Source organism: Erpetoichthys calabaricus, chromosome 1, assembly GCF_900747795.2.
Source record: "Erpetoichthys calabaricus chromosome 1, fErpCal1.3, whole genome shotgun sequence".
In the NCBI taxonomy this organism is placed as follows: domain Eukaryota; kingdom Metazoa; phylum Chordata; class Cladistia; order Polypteriformes; family Polypteridae; genus Erpetoichthys; species Erpetoichthys calabaricus.
In genome coordinates, this window is record NC_041394.2 from 142,414,713 (window position 1) to 142,433,545 (window position 18,833).

Sequence of the window (18,833 nt, forward strand, 5' to 3'; positions counted from 1 at the left end):
AACTAGCACAGACACGGAATGTTTACTCAGATAGTGTTCAATCCTAAATTTTTAACCCAAGATTCTAGAGCTGTAAAGAAGTAGTTCTAGCCAATGTGCCAGCATGCTATCCCATTTTGAAATTCATAAATTATAAATCCACTGCCACAACTGACCTTCAACCTAACTCTGGGTACAAACCCCAGACCTGCAGGTTCATAAACAGTTTTCATTGCCAGAATGAACATATTGTGCATACCTGACGTACCACAAGATTCTACATTGTTATTGTTGGACACCAGTGGAACCAAATATAATTATCGGTTAATATATAAAGTGCTTTTCGCATATACCATGAATTTGTTAAGCATTACCAATGCTAACTTGTTTAACTGCAAATACTATATTCATGACATTAGAACTGTTATTTTTTCTCATTCTCATGATAATGGTACCAAATTGTATAGTTTAACAAATAAAACAAAACAAACAGGAAGCAATATGATTCCTTAAGCCAATAACAGATTTCATCTCTTTTCAAAAGATCCGGACTCAGTGTCCTGTAGCAAACTAAAAACCTCATAGAGACAAAAAAGCAACTGGTAGTAAAACAGAGATAGAAGACTGTATTACACAATGATAAACAAAATATAACTATACAAAGTACAACTATCCCATCCCAGTTCCCTTTACAGTGATACAAAATATATACAAATTCAACAACAACAAACCACTAACAAAAAAGTCCATGAAAAACAGCAACTGATGTAATGAAATGATGAAGGTAGACAGTCCAGAGATCAGCACGCTGTATGTGAATGTAAAGATCAGTCCTACCGGTATTTCCTGATGAGATAGTGACATGTAAATATGATCAGGAGCGCTCCTTTCACTCCTTTGTTGCTGGTCGAAAACAAATCCTCATACAGAAGACACTAGACAGTCCATAGACCCAAAAAGGGGGTCGATCCAGGACAAACAAAATCCACAGGTAGTAAAATGGAAAGGCAAACAGACAGGCAAGACATGAAACAACAAAAGACTTTTTTCTCCCTCTCTGTATAACTGTCCTCCTTTTAAATCTTGCGATGGCCTCCTTGTCCCCAGCAGCCCCTGAACCCTCAGCAGACGACCAATCACAGCCATTGCAGGGACTGCTGGGAGTTGAAGTTTTCACTCCCCAGTAACGCTGCTACAGTCCTTTCAACCCATAACCAATTTTTCTGACAACACTGTAACATATGCTGCTTCAAAATGCTCTAGTAATCCTGTGATTTCGTCACTTAATATATTCAAAACTAGCAGCACCTGAGGTAGCAAAATATGACCCAAAATTACTTTTCTATACAAGCTTCAATTCATAAACTATAAACAAATCCCTAGACAACAATGAGAAAAATTCAAAATTAAGCTATATCATTCCACAAAACATTTTCCAAGTAGAAGTTTATCTAGGATATGTCAGCCCAAAGATCACCTGTAACTTTTTGTTTATCTTGCCAAAAGCACAGTTCTGAGTTTAGCGTGTGTCATAAGCGATGGGTTGAAACCATGATGCCATAATGATCTAGGATTTCTTTGGATGTTATATGTGGTGTTTTTTCAACAGTCTGCGCCAACATTATTAGACTTCTCTAATCAATTTTCCTTATCCCACACGTCCTGGGAGGATTTCAAAGGAATACACAAATTTTTTTTTATAAACATATTACTTAATATACCTTGTAGTAGTGGCCGAAAATTTTTTTAAATTCATATTGTCATACAGAATGGACAGAAAAAAGTTTATGATATAAAGTAGTAGCCAATAGTGACCAATGTTATACAAATGGAAGCAATGTGAAAAATATCCACGGAAAAAAGAAACAAAAAATCTCAAGTAATGCATATCAAATAATCCAAATGTCAGTTATCCAGTCATATGCTCAAAATTTGCTAAACACCTGCATTTTTTGCCAAGAGTAGCAATGTATTAAGCAGTATTTTGATGGATAAAAGATGTGCATACATGAAATCGTTAAAAATTTTAAAAATATTTTTATCTGAAATATATATACAAATACATTACAGTAGTATACAGTCAATCCTCAACATTTGCGACTTCAATTATTTGTGTGATTTATTTTTTATAACTTTTTTTACTTTTGTGCTAGCAACTTTGCACATTCGCAGGTTTCATGGCTATGCACAGTAAAGAAAAAAATGAGTGTCACAATGCATGCAAGTCTGAGGTATCCTGTTATAGATATTTTGATGGCCTTTTTCTCTACTATTGATCGTATGCTAAACTCAGGTCACTGAATGGAATGCCTCCGAAAAATGTCCAGTGAAACTTGTGAGGCTTTTGCTGTATTTTTTAATCACAAAATTAATGATATTAGAAATAATATAGTACATCCCCCAATACTGATCCTATTAAACCCCGATATTCCATTTTAAGCAAATTAAATTCTTTCACCAGGATAGATTTATCTGATTTATATAAAATAATTTCTCAATTGAGACCCTCCACCTGTATCCTTGACCCAATACCAACACGTTTTTTCAAAGAAGTATCTGATGTGCTGAGAGTGTTCTTCACATAGTAAATTCATCATTAGATATGGGGGTCTTCCCAGACTGCTGTTGTTAAACCCCTGCTCAAGAAAAATAATCTTGACTCCTCTGTTTTTGAAAATTTTAGACTTATTAAATAAAATCCTAGAAAAGGTACAGAAACTGCACTCATTAAAATAGTAAATGACTTGCGGGTAAATGCAGACAGAGGCCGTTTATCTGTTCTCATCCTCTTAGATCTGATTGTTGCATTTGATACCATTGATCACAATATTCTTAGAAATCGCCTTAGTCAGTTTGTGGGCCTCTCTGGCAGTGTCTTAAATTGGTTTGAGTCTTACTTGGCAGGTAGAAAATTCTTTGGTAGTTGTGGTAAATTATACTTCAAAGACACATGATATTCTATATGGTGTTCCACAAGGATCTATCCTGGGTCCACTGCTCTTTTCGATGTACAGTGCATCCGGAAAGTATTCACAGCGCATCACTTTTTCCACATTTTGTTATGTTACAGCCTTATTCCAAAATGGATTAAATTCATTTTTTTCCTCAGAATTCTACACACAATACCTCATAATGACAAAGTGAAAAAAGTTTGAGATTTTTGCAAATTTATTAAAAATAAAAAAATTGAGAAAGCACATGTACATAAGTATTCACAGCCTTTGCCATGAAGCTCGAAATTGAGCTCAGGTGCATCCTGTTTCCCCAGATCATCCTTGAGATGTTTCTGCAGCTTAACTGGAGTCCACCTGTGGTAAATTCAGTTGGTTGGACATGATTTGGAAAGGCACACATCTGTCTATATAAGGTCCCACAGTTGACCGTTCATGTCAGAGCACAAACCAAGCATGAAGTCAAAGGAATTGTCTGTAGACCTCCGAGACAGGTTTGTCTCGAGGCACAAATCTGGGGAAGGTTACAGAAAAATTTCTGCTGCTTTGAAGGTCCCAATGAGCACAGTGGCCTCCATCATCCATAAGTGGAAGAAGTTCGAAACCACCAGGACTCTTCCTATAGCTGGCCAGCCATCTAAACTGAGTAATCGGGGGAGAAGGGCCTTAGTCAGGGAGGTGACCAAGAACCCGATGGTCACTCTGTCAGAGCTCCAGAGGTCCTCTGTGGAGAGAGGAGAACCTTCCAGAAGGACAACCATCTCTGCGGCAATCCACCAATCAGGCCTGTATGGTAGAGTGGCCAGATGGAAGCCACTCCTTAGTAAAAGGCACATGGCAGCCCGCCTGGAGTCTGCCAAAAGGCACCTGAAGGACTCTCAGACCATGAGAAAGAAAATTCTCTGGTCTGATGAGACAAAGATTGAACTCTTTGACGTGAATGCCAGGCGTCATGTTTGGAAGAAACCTGGCACCATCCCTACAGTGAAGCATGGTGGTGGCAGCATCATGTTGTGGGGATGTTTTTCAGCGGCAGGAACTGGGAGACTGGTCAGGATAAAGGGAAAGATGACTGCAGCAATGTACAGAGACATCCTGCTCCACAACGCTCTTGACCTCAAACTGGGGCGACGGTTCATCTTTCAGCAGGACAACGACCCTAAGCACACAGCCAAGATATCAAAGAAGTGGCTTCAGGACAACTCTGTGAATGTCCTTGAGTGGCCCAGCCGGAGTCCAGACTTGAATCCGATTGAACATCTCTGGAGATATCTTAAAATGGCTGTGCACCGATGCTTCCCATCCAACCTGATGGAGCTTGAGAGGTGCTGCAAAGAGGAATGGGCAAAACTGGCCAAGGATAGGTGTGCCAAGCTTGTGGCATCATATTCAAAATGACTTGAGGCTGTAATTGCTGCCAAAGGTGCATCGACAAAGTATTAAGCAAAGGCTGTGAATACTTATGTACATGTGATTTCTCAGTTTTTTTATTTTTAATAAATTTTCAAAAACCTCAAGTAAACTTTTTTCACATTGTCATTATGGGGTGTTGTGTGCAGAATTCTAAGAAAAAAATGAATTTATTCCATTTTGGAATAAGGCTGTAACATAATAAAATGTGGAAAAAGTGATGCGCTGTGAATTCTTTCCGGATGCACTGTATATGCTTCCATTAGGTCAGATTATCTCAAGGCATAACGGGAGCTACCACAGCTATGCTGACGACACACAACGATCGATCGATCGATCGATAGATAGATACTTTATTAATCCCAAGGGGAAATTCACATACTCCAGCAGCAGCATACTGATACAAAAACGATATTAAATTAAAGAGTAATAAAAATGCAGGTAAAAACAGACAATAACTTTGAATAATGTTAACGTTTACCCCCCCAGGTGGAATTGAAGAGTCGCATAGTTTGGGGGAGGAACGATCTCCTCAGTCTGTCAGGGGAGCAGGACAGTGACAGCAGTCTGTCGCTGAAGCTGCTCCTCTGTCTGGAGATGACACTGTTTAGTGGATGCAGTGGATTCTCCATAATTGATAGGAGTCTGATGAGCGCCCGTTGCTCTGCCACGAATGTCAAACTGTCCAGCTCCGTGCCTACAACAGAGCCTGCCTTCCTCACCAGTTTGTCCAGACGTGAGGCGTCCCTCTTCTTTATGCTGCCTCCCCAGCACACCACCGCGTAGAAGAGGGCACTCGCCACAACCATCTGATAGAACATCTGCAGCATCTTATTGCAGATGTTAAACGACGCCAGTCTTCTAAGGAAGTACAGTTGGCTCTGTCCTTTCTTACACAGAGCATCAGTATTGGCAGTCCAGTCCAATTTATCATCCAGCTGCACTCCCAGGTATTTATAGGTCTGTACCTTCTGCACACAGTCTCCTCTGATAATCACGGGGTCCAGGAGGGGCCTGGGTCTCCTAAAATCCACCACCAGCTCCTTCGTTTTGCTGGTGTTCAGGTGTAAGCACCATTTAACAAAGTCCTTGATGATGTTTCTATACTCCTCCTCCTGCCCACTCCTGATGCAGCCCATGATAGCAGTGTCGTCAGTGAACTTTTGCACGTGGCAGGACTCCGAGTTGTATTGGAAGTCTAATGTATATAGGCTGAACAGGACAGGAGAAAGTACAGTCCCTTGCGGCGCTCCTGTGTTGCTGACCACAATGTCAGACCTGCAATTCCCGAGATGCACATACTGAGGTCTGTTTGTAAGATAGTCCATGATCCATGCCACCAGGTATGAATCTACTCCCATCTCTGTCAGTTTGTCCCTAAGGAGCAGAAGTTGAATGGTGTTGAAGGCGCTAGAGAAGTCCAGAAACATAATTCTTACAGCACCATTGCCTCTGTCCAAGTGGGAGAGGGATCGGCGTAGCATGTAGATGATGGCATCCTCCACTCCCACCTTCTCTTGTGAATTTCCCCTTGGGATTAATAAAGTATCTATCTATCTATCTATCTATCTATCTATCTATCTATCTATCTATCTATCTATCTATCTACGCGAACTGCAGAGGGTCAATATCAATTTATCAATAGCACCTGATGACCCAGACTCTCTTGTCTCACTGACACAATGTCTTACTTGTGTTTCTGAATGGATGAGTACTAATTTTCTCAAACAAAATAAGGAGAAATCAGAAATCTTAGTGATTGGCAAAAATTGATATCGATGATATTAGAAATAAACTTGATCCATTAGGCTTGAAAGTTAAGACCGAGGTAAAGAATTTTGGGGTAATTATTGACTCTGACCTAAATTTTAAATCACATATTAATCAGATAACTAGGACAAAAATTAGAACCCTTGTACTTTTGCAAAATGCTGAAAAATTAGTTCACGCTTTTGTTTTTAGTCAACTAGATTACTGCAACGCACTCCTCTCAGGACTACCCAAAAAAAGACATCGATTCCAACTAGTGCAGAATGCAGCTGCCAGAATCTTAACTAGGAAAAGAAAACCCAAGCACATCTCTCCAGTTTTGATGTCACTGCATTGGTTACCTGTGCTATTTAGGTATGACTTTAAAATACTGCTTATGGTTTACAAAGCCTTAAATAATCTCTCTCCATTCTATATCTCGGAATGCCTTTCACCTTACATTCCAAATCGTAACCTTAGATCTTCAAATGAGTGTCTGCTTATAATTCCAAGAGCTAAACTTAAAATAAGTGGTGAGGCAGCCTTCTGCTGTTATGCACATAAAATCTGGAATAGTTTAGCTATGAAAATTTGCCAGGCTAATACTGTGGAGCACTTTAAAACATTGCTAAAACCCATTATTTTAACATGGCTTTCTCATAGATTAATTTTAGTGTAACTCTGATATTCTGTACATGCATTTAATTATCATTTTTTTTCATGGCTCCAAAATCCGAACTAAGCCATACTTTCTCTGCTGTTCTGTTTCCGGTTTTCTGTGGTGGCGATCTGCAACACCAACACCTGATCAAAGCTCCATGCAGTCCCTACATTGATGGATTGAAGGCCAGAAGCCCACATGACAGTCATCGTCTAATTGTTCCACGTGAAGCCTGAAAACCATGAGGACTGATTTAGATCATTTATGTTAGGTAGAATGCCTAGTGGGGGCTGGGTGGTCTCATGGCCTTGGAACCCCTGCAGATTTTGTTTTTTTCTCCAGCCCTCTGGAGTTTCTTTTTTGTTTTTTCTGTCCTCCCTAGTCATCGGACTTTATTCTTTATTAAATGTATTACCTAATTTTTATAATTTTTTTTCTTTCTTCATCTTGTAAAGCACTTTGAGCTACATCATTTGTATGAAAACGTGCTATACAAATAAATATTTTTAACTTTACTCTTGTAAAGAGATTCCCTTGCATTTTCTGCATAATTGTATTGTTTTGCATAAAGTATCAAGTTTTGTGCTGCACTTATGCTCACAAAGTGTAGAGAAAGTCCTTTGGGCACTAAGCCCAAGCATGCAAAGTCAGTGATGCAGGTCAATGAGAAAATAAAGGTGTAAGATAAACTTCCTGCCGAAATGCTGACTGTGAGTTTGACATAAAACAAAATGACCAGCTGGCTAGAGATTTACAGTCTGTTGGTGCCTATTGTTGATCGTAGCTTTATGTTTAAACATCAACTCACCTCTGCTATGCTCACATACGCAGACGTGACTTATGGATTATACCTCTGCTATGCTCACATACGCAGACGTGACTTATGGATTATGTCAAGATGGAGCGTCGTTTTTGATCTCTAATGCCAGCCATGAATGACAGAATGTTGGAGGTGATGCTGAGACCTCTCTATTCTCTGCATACTCTGACAGTTTTTATTTTTTTTAATTGAGATGTTACCACAAAAGGTCACCACAGATTTCTAGCGAAAGACTAGCAAGAAAAAACGTTTTTGCGTGTTACAGATTGTATTGTGTGTGCTGCATTTTATTGGTTATTTGATGATTTCTGTGTTATGGAAAGTGCATATTATCAAAAACAGTGTTTTGCTATAAAAATGTATGCAGAAAAAAATATTTTGAGCAATGTCTAACAAAAGGTTACCTATTTCCTGTAGGTTCAATGTATTAACATTCATGTTTTTGACCTTTTCTTTTTTTTCTTTTTGACTTTAGCATAATTTCCAAGGGAATGTAACCCCTGCAAAAGCTAAGGATTGATTATATATCAAAACCATCAGAATTTTTAATTATACCATGGTATGAACTTTTTGCTATATTGTCCATGCCTAATATATACTATATGTGTTGTCTAGGTAATGTGACATATTTTAAACACTATATTAAAACAGCTTAAACAGACATGCTGCTAACAATAATATACATCTGTATACCAGTCTTCACACAATGAACAAAACTAGTTCAAGGTTTGCGGATGTACTGCAATGGAAAAATTATTAAAATGATCTTACTGCTACTAAAAGGATATGATGCATGGTTATATTAGTAGTTTCTGATTACAAAAAATGATGAGGCTTTTTTTTTGTTAAAAATGTTTTGTTCCATGATTTGGATACATCTAAATCATTATAGTTTACATATAAAAAAAACTGAATTTCAATGCTGGACTGTGAGCATAAAGCATTTTATTTAACAATCAACTACAGTTTATAAATAGTGAAAATCCCCCTATTCAAATACTGAAAATAAAATCCTTCTTTTCTATGAACAATTTTGTTATTGTATATCATTGCAGGTTCAGAAATAAAAACTGGTCTGGATGTTAGGAATGAATGTTTACAGCAACTTCTCCCTTGACAACATTATTTTTACTAAAATATGTCCCTCTTTTTAGGTATGTTGCATTTAAGCACTTTTTGTATGGTTCACATGTATATAGAGCACATAATGCATCTTAAGTAAGCATGGAAAAGGGAAGCTTGCATTATAAACAGAAGTCATAATTATGAGCAGAGGTGGATAATGGCCTTGTTGTATGCCTTAACAGGTCCAAAGCTATAGAAATATAAATAACACAAACAATAAGCACTACTGCGTTCAGCCTCAGCTGAAGTGTTGTAGCAGTGGACAGGCAGACTTCTTCTCCTAACTCATCAGCAACTTGCACAAGGTGCTGAACTATGCTAAATTCATGCTGGTGATCTATTAAAATTCTAGGAATGAATTTAAACCGATGATTCAAGTAAGACAAGACATTGTGTTGTTGAATTACAGTAATCCCTCGCTATATCGCGCTTCGCCTTTCGCAGCTTCACTCCATCGCGGATTTTATATGTAAGCATATTTAAATATATATCGCGGATTTTTCGCTGCTTCGCAGGTTTCTGAGGACAATGGGTCTTTTAATTTCTGGTACATGCTTCCTCAGTTGGTTTGCCCAGTTGATTTCATACAAGGGACGCTATTGGCAGATGGCTGAGAAGCTACCCAACTTACTTTTCTTTCTCTCTCTCTTGCGCTGACTATCTGTGATCCTGACGTAGGGGGTGTGAGCAGGGGGGCTGTTCGCACACCTAGACGATATGGACGCTTGTCTAAAAATGCTGAAAGATTATCTTCACGTTGCTACCTTCTGTGTGCAGCTTTTAAGTATGCTGCACAGTGCTTCGCATACTTAAAAGCTCAAAGGGCACGTATTGATTTTTTTTATCTGTCTCTCTCCATCTCTCTCTGCTCCTGACGGAGGGGGTGTGAGCTGCCGCCTTCAACAGCTTTGTGCCGCGGTGCTTCGCATACTTACAAGCCAAACAGCCCTATTGATTTGTTTGCTCCTTTGAAGAGGAAGATATGTTTGCATTCTTTTAATTGTGAGACTGAACTGTCATCTCTATCTTGTCATGGAGCACAGTTTAAACTTTTGAAAAAGAGACAAATGTTTGTTTGCAGTGTTTGAATAATGTTCCTGTCTCTCTACAACCTCCTGTGTTTCTGCGCAAATCTGTGACCCAAGCATGACAATATAAAAATAACCATATAAACATATGGTTTCTACTTCGCGGATTTTCTTATTTCGCGGGTGGCTCTGGAACGCATCCCCCGCAATGGAGGAGGGATTACTGTATTTTGCTTTGGAAAGTGTTTCCTAGAGGCTATACTAACATGTTGTGTGACATCTTATAGTTACAATTTTTTGGTTAAAACCAGCTCTGCCATTTATGTAAGGTATTCAGAGATGTGTTAGCAGCTTCCTTGTATAGTATATATACTGCACATACTGTATATAGAATATCAATTTTAACTTCAGCAATGCTAGCAATTTATAAAATCAATCAACAAGACGCCCCTGAAGGGATGTCAAGTTAAATGTAGGTTGAGTGAGGAACCTCCAGTTCGCTTTCTGGCCAGAGTGCCAGAAATGTGTTGAGATCTGTACAATTTATGCACTAAGTTCATAACTCAGCAAACATATACATTAACACTTTCACTTTCTCTGTTTGGGTTTGAACGTGAACAATCACCTGTCTGTTGAAATAAACAATACAGTTCATACCAAAGATTATAGAAGACAGTCATATGCAAAAACACATTTATACAGATTTATATAAATACAACGCATTTAAAATTTCTGTGAAAAAGATTTTTTTTAACGCATTCCCTAAATATGTTAATTTAATCTGGTTAATCTTACTACACTTTACACACTGTTAATGAAGTAGTGCTAAATGAATCCAACTCTCTAAATAGTAGTATCAAGTCAGTGGCACTTGATTGTTTCTTGATAATGAACTTCAACCACACACACACCCCGGTATGGGTGCCATCTGCCCTGATACTAGGGGATCATCCTGTATTGGAACATAAAATACTCTGTACCATATTACATCAATAAGGGACACTATTTGTCCTGTACTTTCGTACACATCATTTCACATACACAAAAACTCTTCAAAGTGTAGAGAATAAAATAAGAACAACTAAAATTTAAAACCTCAGATAATTGAAGTGAATTAGTTTCATTTGTGTGATGGACTAACATTACTGGCAGGCAAGCTCTGTATGCTAAGTGAGGTTGCATGTCAATCTCATCTTTGCCACTATGATGTATTAACACATTGATGGTGGTGTCACATCTCACAGTAGGCCTATATTGGAGCTTCCAGAACAAGACGCTACACACACTATAAAAATTACTAATCCATATCTGCCCGTAAAAGAGGCTGTCGAGGTATAGGTCAGAGTGGGAGATAGAATATCAGTGGGTCAGTAACAAATATGCTAGCCACCGAGCTTTTTTAGTTACCAAGGGATATCAGCAACTAAAAAGTAGATGACACAGAGTAGAATCGTTCAATTTCAAATGCCTTACTCAGCCTACACCAAAGATGACTTGATACGCTGTTGTTTAATTAATTATATGTTACCTTCTGTAGCCTACATGAACCTATATTAGACTGCAATATAACTAGGCAATGATCAGTGCAAATTGACTATGTTAGTATTTCCATCCATTTGAACTGGTTAATACAGTTAGTTTTAGGTTTATAATTCATAAATGATACATTCTCTAACAATGTGCAATTTAAAACATTTAAATAAATAACCATTTCAGGCTATCCTGTATGATCCATAAACATGGTACATATCTAAATGGTTTGTTTTCTAGTATATCCTGCTTTATGTTATCTTGATCTGGAATGGACAGTAATGAATATTGCCATACTGCTTCCCCTCTTTGTTCAAGGAAACAGATTTACTTTAAATACAAGTACAGGTTTCATAACTATTGTAAAAGGAAAACAACACAAAGGAAAAAGCACAGTTTGTAACTGATTATATTTTATATAACTAACTATACAGTGATCCCTCGCTATATCGCGCTTCGTCTTTCGCGGCTTCACTCCATCGCGGATTTTAAATGTAAGCATATGTGAATATATATCGCAGATTTTTCACTGCTTCGCGGATGTCTGCGGTCTACAGTACGTGTGCTTCCTCAGTTGATTTGCCCATTTGAATTCAAACAAGGGACGCATTTGAATTCAAACAAGGGACGCTATTGGCGGATGGCTGAGAAGCTACCCAATCAGAGCCCGCAGTTAAGTTCCTGTGTGCTGCTGAGTGGCTCAGCAACGGAGTGCTGCATTAACCAGGAAGTCTCATCTCACTCATTCAGCATTAATGCACGTTACTGCTAATGCTTCAGGATTGCAGAAAAGGTAAAAGTTTTGGATATGTTGAAGGAAGGAAACAGCTACACCGCTGTAGGACACAATTACAGCAGCAATGAGTCCACGATTCTTTTTATTTAAAAAGGAGGAAAAGCATATAAGATCTACGGCCGCAGTGTCCTTTAATCAGGGCGCAAAACGAGTTGCAAGGGGACGTGATAAGGCAGTAGTCTGGATGAAATCTGCTTTAGGGATTTGGATTGAAGAGTGCTGGAAGAAGAACAACGGCAGTGCTAAACAGTCGCCTGAAGAGGCTCCTTTAGAAGAGTTGTAACGCTGTCCTTTGTTGTGCAGTAAAATTAAACTCATCGTTATCGGACAAGTCGTCGTGTCATTGTTGGTGAGTAACCATAATTAATTATTTACGTACAGTACTTATTACATGTACATAGTTTAGTGTCGCTGTACACACATTTTACTGTATACAATTTTTCTTGCATTGTACGTATTTATTGCTGGTGGCCTGTCTGTTGTAATGGCTGTAACGTATGATATCGGAGACGCTCGATATCTTTAAAATAATATTTAGGTTTTACTGTATGTAAACTGTGTTTACATACATAATTTCAACGAAACTTACCTAATATCTAAGAGAATACAAAGGGTTTATGCTGTATAACTGTGCGTGAAATGTTTATAATAGTGTGGGAGAGTTTGTAAGGGGTTAAAATATATAAAAATAACCAAATAAACATATGGTTTCTACTTCACGGATTTTCTTATTTCGCGGGGTGGCTCTGGAACGCAACCCCCGCGATGGAGGAGGGATTACTGTATAACAAATGTAAGTAATAATAGTTTTTTGTAAGTAATAAGTAACTGAACTAAGTTCATTTTAAAATACAGATTGTTGCCCAAGTTTATCTGTAACTTGATAATAAACAGCAGTTACAGTAGTTAGGATGTGGTGAATGTTTCTAAAGGAAGAAGTAGAGGTCTTGTCATTACCTTCTTGGGTGCACTTAAACCAACCTCTTTTGGTTGAATGTTCCTCATCCTTGTTTTCTGGTTCTTTGTTTGGAAGTTTAGTTTACAGCCTGTGATTTCAGCAGATGGCCCTGCTGATGTTAAAAGGTCTGGTATTGACCATCTTATCAGAGAAAGTGTAAGACTGCATTTTAGTCAAGGGGAGACTTTTTAGCTGGCAATAAGTGTGTCTGGCAACATTTCACTAAACCGGGACTTGGATTGCAGCCTAGCAAAACAGATAAAGCCAGTCTGTCCTACAATAATATCAGTTCATGTTCATTGTGGGTTGTCCTTTCTATCTGTGCCTAGAACTGGTTTCACAGAAAGAAAATTATTTGTCAGTTGTGACAAATATATATCAGATATTTCTGCTATTATGGTATACCAAGGGGATTTATTTTGGGTCCTTTATTATTTTCAATCTGCATTCTCAAATTAGGCTTGATCGTTTTGAAACAAAGTGAATTACCACAGTTTTGCAAATGATACACATGTTCATAGCGCTAGACGCAAAATTCTCTGACTCAGTGACTCACTAGCATCATCACATGGATGACTAATAACATCCTTGAACTTAACAAGTGAAAAATATTAATTTATTATTGGCAGCAAACAAAAATATGAGGACCTTAGAAATAATCTGGCTTTACAAAGAAGACTAGATACAAAGATTCTATGTGTCATTTTAAATTTGGAGATAAACTTCAAATCACACATTAAGCATATTACTAAGACTGCAAGCAACTAAGCTGGACTGACCACTTCTTTCAGCTCCCAAATATTTTTTTGTCCTTACCTGTCTAGTGAATTACAATGCACTCTTAGCAGGATTACCAAAAAAAAATTCAACTTGTTAGCAATTATTACAAAATGCAGCGGCAAAGCATTTTAACTAAACACATAAAATATGAGCATATCTCACTCTTTTCAGCACCATTAGGCCGGGTTTATACTTCACGCGATATGATGCGTGTGCCTGCGAATGCTACTGCTACACAAGCAGTGTACTATTCATACTTGTGTGCGTACTTAAATGAATCTGGAAGATTTCACAAGGTGGCAGTGCAAGATATCACCATGGTGAAAAAATGTTTGGCTTTGCTGTGTTGAGAATTGCCTGAAACATCCATTAAATTCTGAGGACATTTTGCCACAATATCTCTGAAAAGGATGGATGTCTAATGATTACATCAATAAATCCAGGGACGCGCCCATTCCAGCATGCATCAGATGAGAGGCAGAAACAATCCCTGGACACAGCATCAGCTCATCGCAAGGTGAATACATGCAGACACATGCACTAGAATCATTTTTAAAATTACCAAATCCCCAAACCTGCATGTATTTTGAAGGAAACTGGAGCACACAGTGGAAACACACCAGGAAAACATACAAACTCCAGGCAAGGAACGCCAGTGACGTGACTCCCTGAGAGGCAGCAGTGCTACCGCTCCATCACCGTGCCACCCCCACATATGTAATTATTATCTGTAAAAAGTAATATATATATGTACCCTAAGTTCTTGTCAATAAGCCGCGGCTTATCTAAGGAAAAAAGTTGTGAAAATGAAAAAATAGAATATCGGCTTATACATAAGTCCGGCTTATACATCCATCGCGGGGGTTGCGTTCCAGAACCACCCGCGAAATAAGAATATCCGCGAAGTAGAAACCATATGTTTATATGGTTATTTTTATATTGTCATGCTTGGGTCACAGATTTGCGCAGAAACACAGGAGGTTGTAGAGAGACAGGAACGTTATTCAAACACTGCAAACAAACATTTGTCTCTTTTTCAAAAGTTTAAACTGTGCTCCATGACAAGACAGAGATGACAGTTCCGTCTCACAATTAAAAGAATGCAAACATATCTTCCTCTTCAAAGCAGTGAAGCAAACAAATCAATATGTCTGTTTGGCTTTTAAGTATGCGAAGCACCGCGGCACAAAGCTGTTGAAGGCGGCAGCTCACACCCCCTCCGTCAGGAGCAGACAAAGAGAGGGAGAGTTTGTTTTTCAGTCAAAAATCAATACGTGCCCTTCGAGCTTTTAAGTATGCGAAGCACTGTGCAGCATGTCTTTTCAGGAATCAGCTTTACAAAAGATAGCAACGTGAAGATAATCTTTCAGCATTTTTAGACGAGCGTCCGTATCGTCTAGGTGTGCAAACAGCCCCCCTGCTCAATCCCCATACGTCAGGATCACAGATAGTCAGCGCAAGAGAGAGAGAACAGTAAGCCGGGTAGCTTCTCAGCCATCTGCCAAAAGCGTCCCTTGTATGAAATCAACTGGGCAAACCAACTGAGGAAGCATGTACCAGAAATTAAAAGACCCATTGTCCGCAGAAATCCGCGATATATATTTAAATATGCTTACATATAAAATCACAATTTAAATGACCGCTACGCGCTCGTGTTGACTCGGCGACGCCCAGAGCAGAAAGAACGCGCTCCGGCCGCTCCAACCGCGCCATGCGGGGAGTGAGAGAGACGGCAACATCTCACACTCTCTCCCCCCTTAAAGAAATTAAATGGGCGCGAGTGAGACCACTGACCTCCCTCCCTTCTATTAGTTATAGGTTATAGTACGTTCGGCTTATCCATGAGTCCGGCTTATCTATGATACGATTTTATTTTAAAAATTCGTATGATTTTTGGTCTCCGGCTAATACATGAGTCCGGCTTATAGACAAGAACTTAGGGTATATACATATACAGTACTGTGCAAAAGTTTTAGGCAGGTGTGAAAAAATGCTATAAACAAAGAATGCTTTCAGAAATATAAATAATGATTGTTTATTGTTATCAATTTACAAAATGCAAAGTGAGCCAACAAATGAAAAATCTAAATCAAATCAACATTTGGTGTTACTACCTTTTGCCTTCAAACCAGCATCAATTCTTATAGGTACACTTGCACAAAGTCAGGGATTTTGTAGGATTATAGTCAGGTGTATGATCAACCAATTATACCAAACAGGTGCTAATGATCATCAATGTCACACGTAGGCTGAAACACAGTCATTAACTGAAACAGAAACAGCTGTGTAGGAAGCTTAAAACTGGGTGAGGAACAGCCAAACTCTACTACCAAGGTGAGGTTGTGGAAGACAGTTTCATGTCATGGCAAGATTGAGCACAGCAACAAGACACAAGGTAGTTATACTGTATCAGCAAGGTCTCTCCCAGACAAAGATTTCAAAGCAGACTGGGGTTTCAAGATGTGCTGTTCAAGCTCTACTGAAGAAGCACAAAGAAACGGGCAAAGTTGAGGATCGTAGACACAGTGGTCGGCCAAGGAAACTTAGTGCAGCAGATGAAAGACACATCAAGCTTATTACCCTTCGAAATCGAAAGATGTCCAGCAGTGCCATCAGCTCAGAACTGGAAGAAACCAGTGGGACCCAAGTACACCCATCTACTGTCCGGAGAAGTCTGGCTAGAAGTGGTCTTCATGGAAGAGTTGCAGCCAAAAAGTCATACCTCCGAAGTGGAAACAAGGCCAAGCGTCTCAAGTATGCACGAAAACATAGGAACTGGGGTGCAGAAAAATGGCAGCAGGTGCTCTGGACTGATGAGTCAAAATTTGAAATATTTGGCTGTAGAAGAAGGCAGTTTGTTCGTCGAAGGGCTGGAGAGCGGTACAATAATGAGTGTCTGCAGGCAACAGTGAAGCATGGTGGAGGTTCCTTGAACGTTTGGGGCTGCATTTATGCAAATGGAGTTGGAGATTTGGTCAGGATTAATGGTGTTCTCAATGCTGAGAAATACAGGCAGATACTTATCCATCATGCAATACCATCAGGGAAGCGTATGATTGGCCCCAAATTTATTCTGCAGCAGGACAATGACCCCAAACATACAGCCAAAGTCATTAAGAACTATCTTCAGTGTAAAGAAGAACAAGAAGTCCTGGAAGTGATAGTATGGCCCCCACAGAGCCCTGATCTCAACATCATCGATTGTGTTTGGGATTACATGAAGAGACAGAAGGATGTGAGGAAGCCTACATCCACAGAATATCTGTGGTTAGTTCTCCAAGATGTTTGGAACAACCTACCAGCCGAGTTCCTTCAAAAACTGTGTGCAAGTGTACCTAGAATGATGGATGCTGTTTTGAAGGCATAAGGGTGGTCACATAAAATATTGATTTGATTTAATTTCTCTTTTGTTCATTCGCTGCATTTTGTTGATTGATGAAAATAAATGATTAACACTTCCATTTTTGAAAGCATTCTTTGTTTACAGCATTTTTTCACAACTGCCTAAAACTTTTGCACAGTACTGTACTTTAATGCATTTCATCATGAAAGTGATATCAAGTATAAATCTAAGGATTCTAAATGTGCAGAGAGCTGGAATATCATAAATTTAATATGTTCTGTGTGGCAATTGTTGCTTGCCGCTGCTATCAGTTTAGTAGCAAGCCCAAAAGCACATAGTAATTAACAACTGGGTCGGATTTAAGATGATGTTTAAAATAGTCTACTTTAGTGACAAAATAAACAACGAGATTAAAGTGGAGATTTCAAGATTAAAATGGAAATTTTGATTTTAATCACAAAATAGACTTTTCACTGTGCCCCTAATTTTTTTCTCTGTGGTTTAAAATACACTGCCGTACATTCTGGTGCTGCTATGAAGGTGCAAAAAAAAAAAATTCCAAACAATCTATTTTCATTTATTTGGTGTCCTTGTCCCACTCTCATTTCTGTTCCTAATCCTACTGAAGATCCTCTAATACTGGTTCACGAAGTATTCCAACAGCGAATCATAAAAGAATTAGTGAGGCACCTTTATGTGTCTGCACACCAAAAATCTACTTTACTGTTAGAGATATACCAAGCTAGCACAGTTGAACACTTAAAGCTAGAAGTTCCCTTCTTCTTTAAAATCAGCCTTTCACGATCACTTTACAAATACAGCATCAGTTGCATTCATTCATACAAAGGAGAAGAGGAAATTGTTTCTTTTCATAAAATGTAATTCTAATTGCCTTTTTTATAGGCTGGTCATTAATCACTGATTTTATATGCATTCTGTTTTATCCCAGTATTCTATGTGCTATGCACCACTGCCCCATGGCATAAGTATGCTACAGCCACCTGAGATGCTGGAAAGATGAAAAGAGTGCCACAACATTATCCGATTAAACAAGACATAATCATGGACTGTTCGCAAACCTCAAGTTGGAGGAAATCCACACACATAATAATACTGCAAAGAAGTTTTTTAAAACATTGAAAATATCCTGTTACAAATGTAGAAGGTACCAAACTCATTTGCACTTATCTGGTTCTGATAAAAATATTAAATGTTTACAAAAAATAGAATGTACACCAGTATAAGAAGGGATTTCTTATGATGACAATATAGTATGAAAAAAAACTATTCATGTACATAAACAAAAACAAAAATACAAAAAGATGGAAGAATTGGCTGAACAAGCAAATTAGCAAGAGGAAAAATCATCTAGACTGTAAAATCTGGTTATACTTCCCTAGGTAAGCATTTAGGTTTATGGCAAAACAGAACATACTTTTAAGAGAAAAAGAAAAAATCTTTGACCCAGTCGCTACTCAGAAACCTAAACGTAAAAGGTAAAACTCTTAAAACAAAGTGATGTACTTGCTATAGACTAAATATGTTTTATATTATCCAAAAATTTTAAAGTTGCATAATATTACCTGTCATTTCCATTCCAGCAGCATTCAAATTTGTCAAAAATGCAGTCATTTTCATAGAGAGAACATAGCTTACTCCTGAGGTATTCGTGCACCTGCAAAAAAGCAAAAAGATTTTTTTTT

General features: G+C 38.4%; 1 protein-coding gene across 2 annotated transcripts in view; it reads right to left on the reverse strand.

The window, feature by feature from the left end:
• Positions 1 to 18,833, reverse strand: part of ppp2r2ab (protein phosphatase 2, regulatory subunit B, alpha b) — a 229,745-nt gene that overhangs the window by 13,238 nt on the left and 197,674 nt on the right. Inside the window, exons 9-10 of one of the 2 annotated variants that reach the window (XM_051923509.1) lie at positions 18,714 to 18,805; positions 12,912 to 13,055 (exon numbers count right to left, since the gene is read on the reverse strand). In XM_051923509.1, coding sequence (XP_051779469.1) covers positions 12,956 to 13,055; positions 18,714 to 18,805 — 192 coding nt within the window. In that variant the 3' untranslated portion in view covers positions 12,912 to 12,955. Of the gene's footprint in view, positions 1 to 12,911; positions 13,056 to 18,713; positions 18,806 to 18,833 lie in introns of those variants that run through there. The other variant, XM_051923506.1, reaches the window with a different exon arrangement.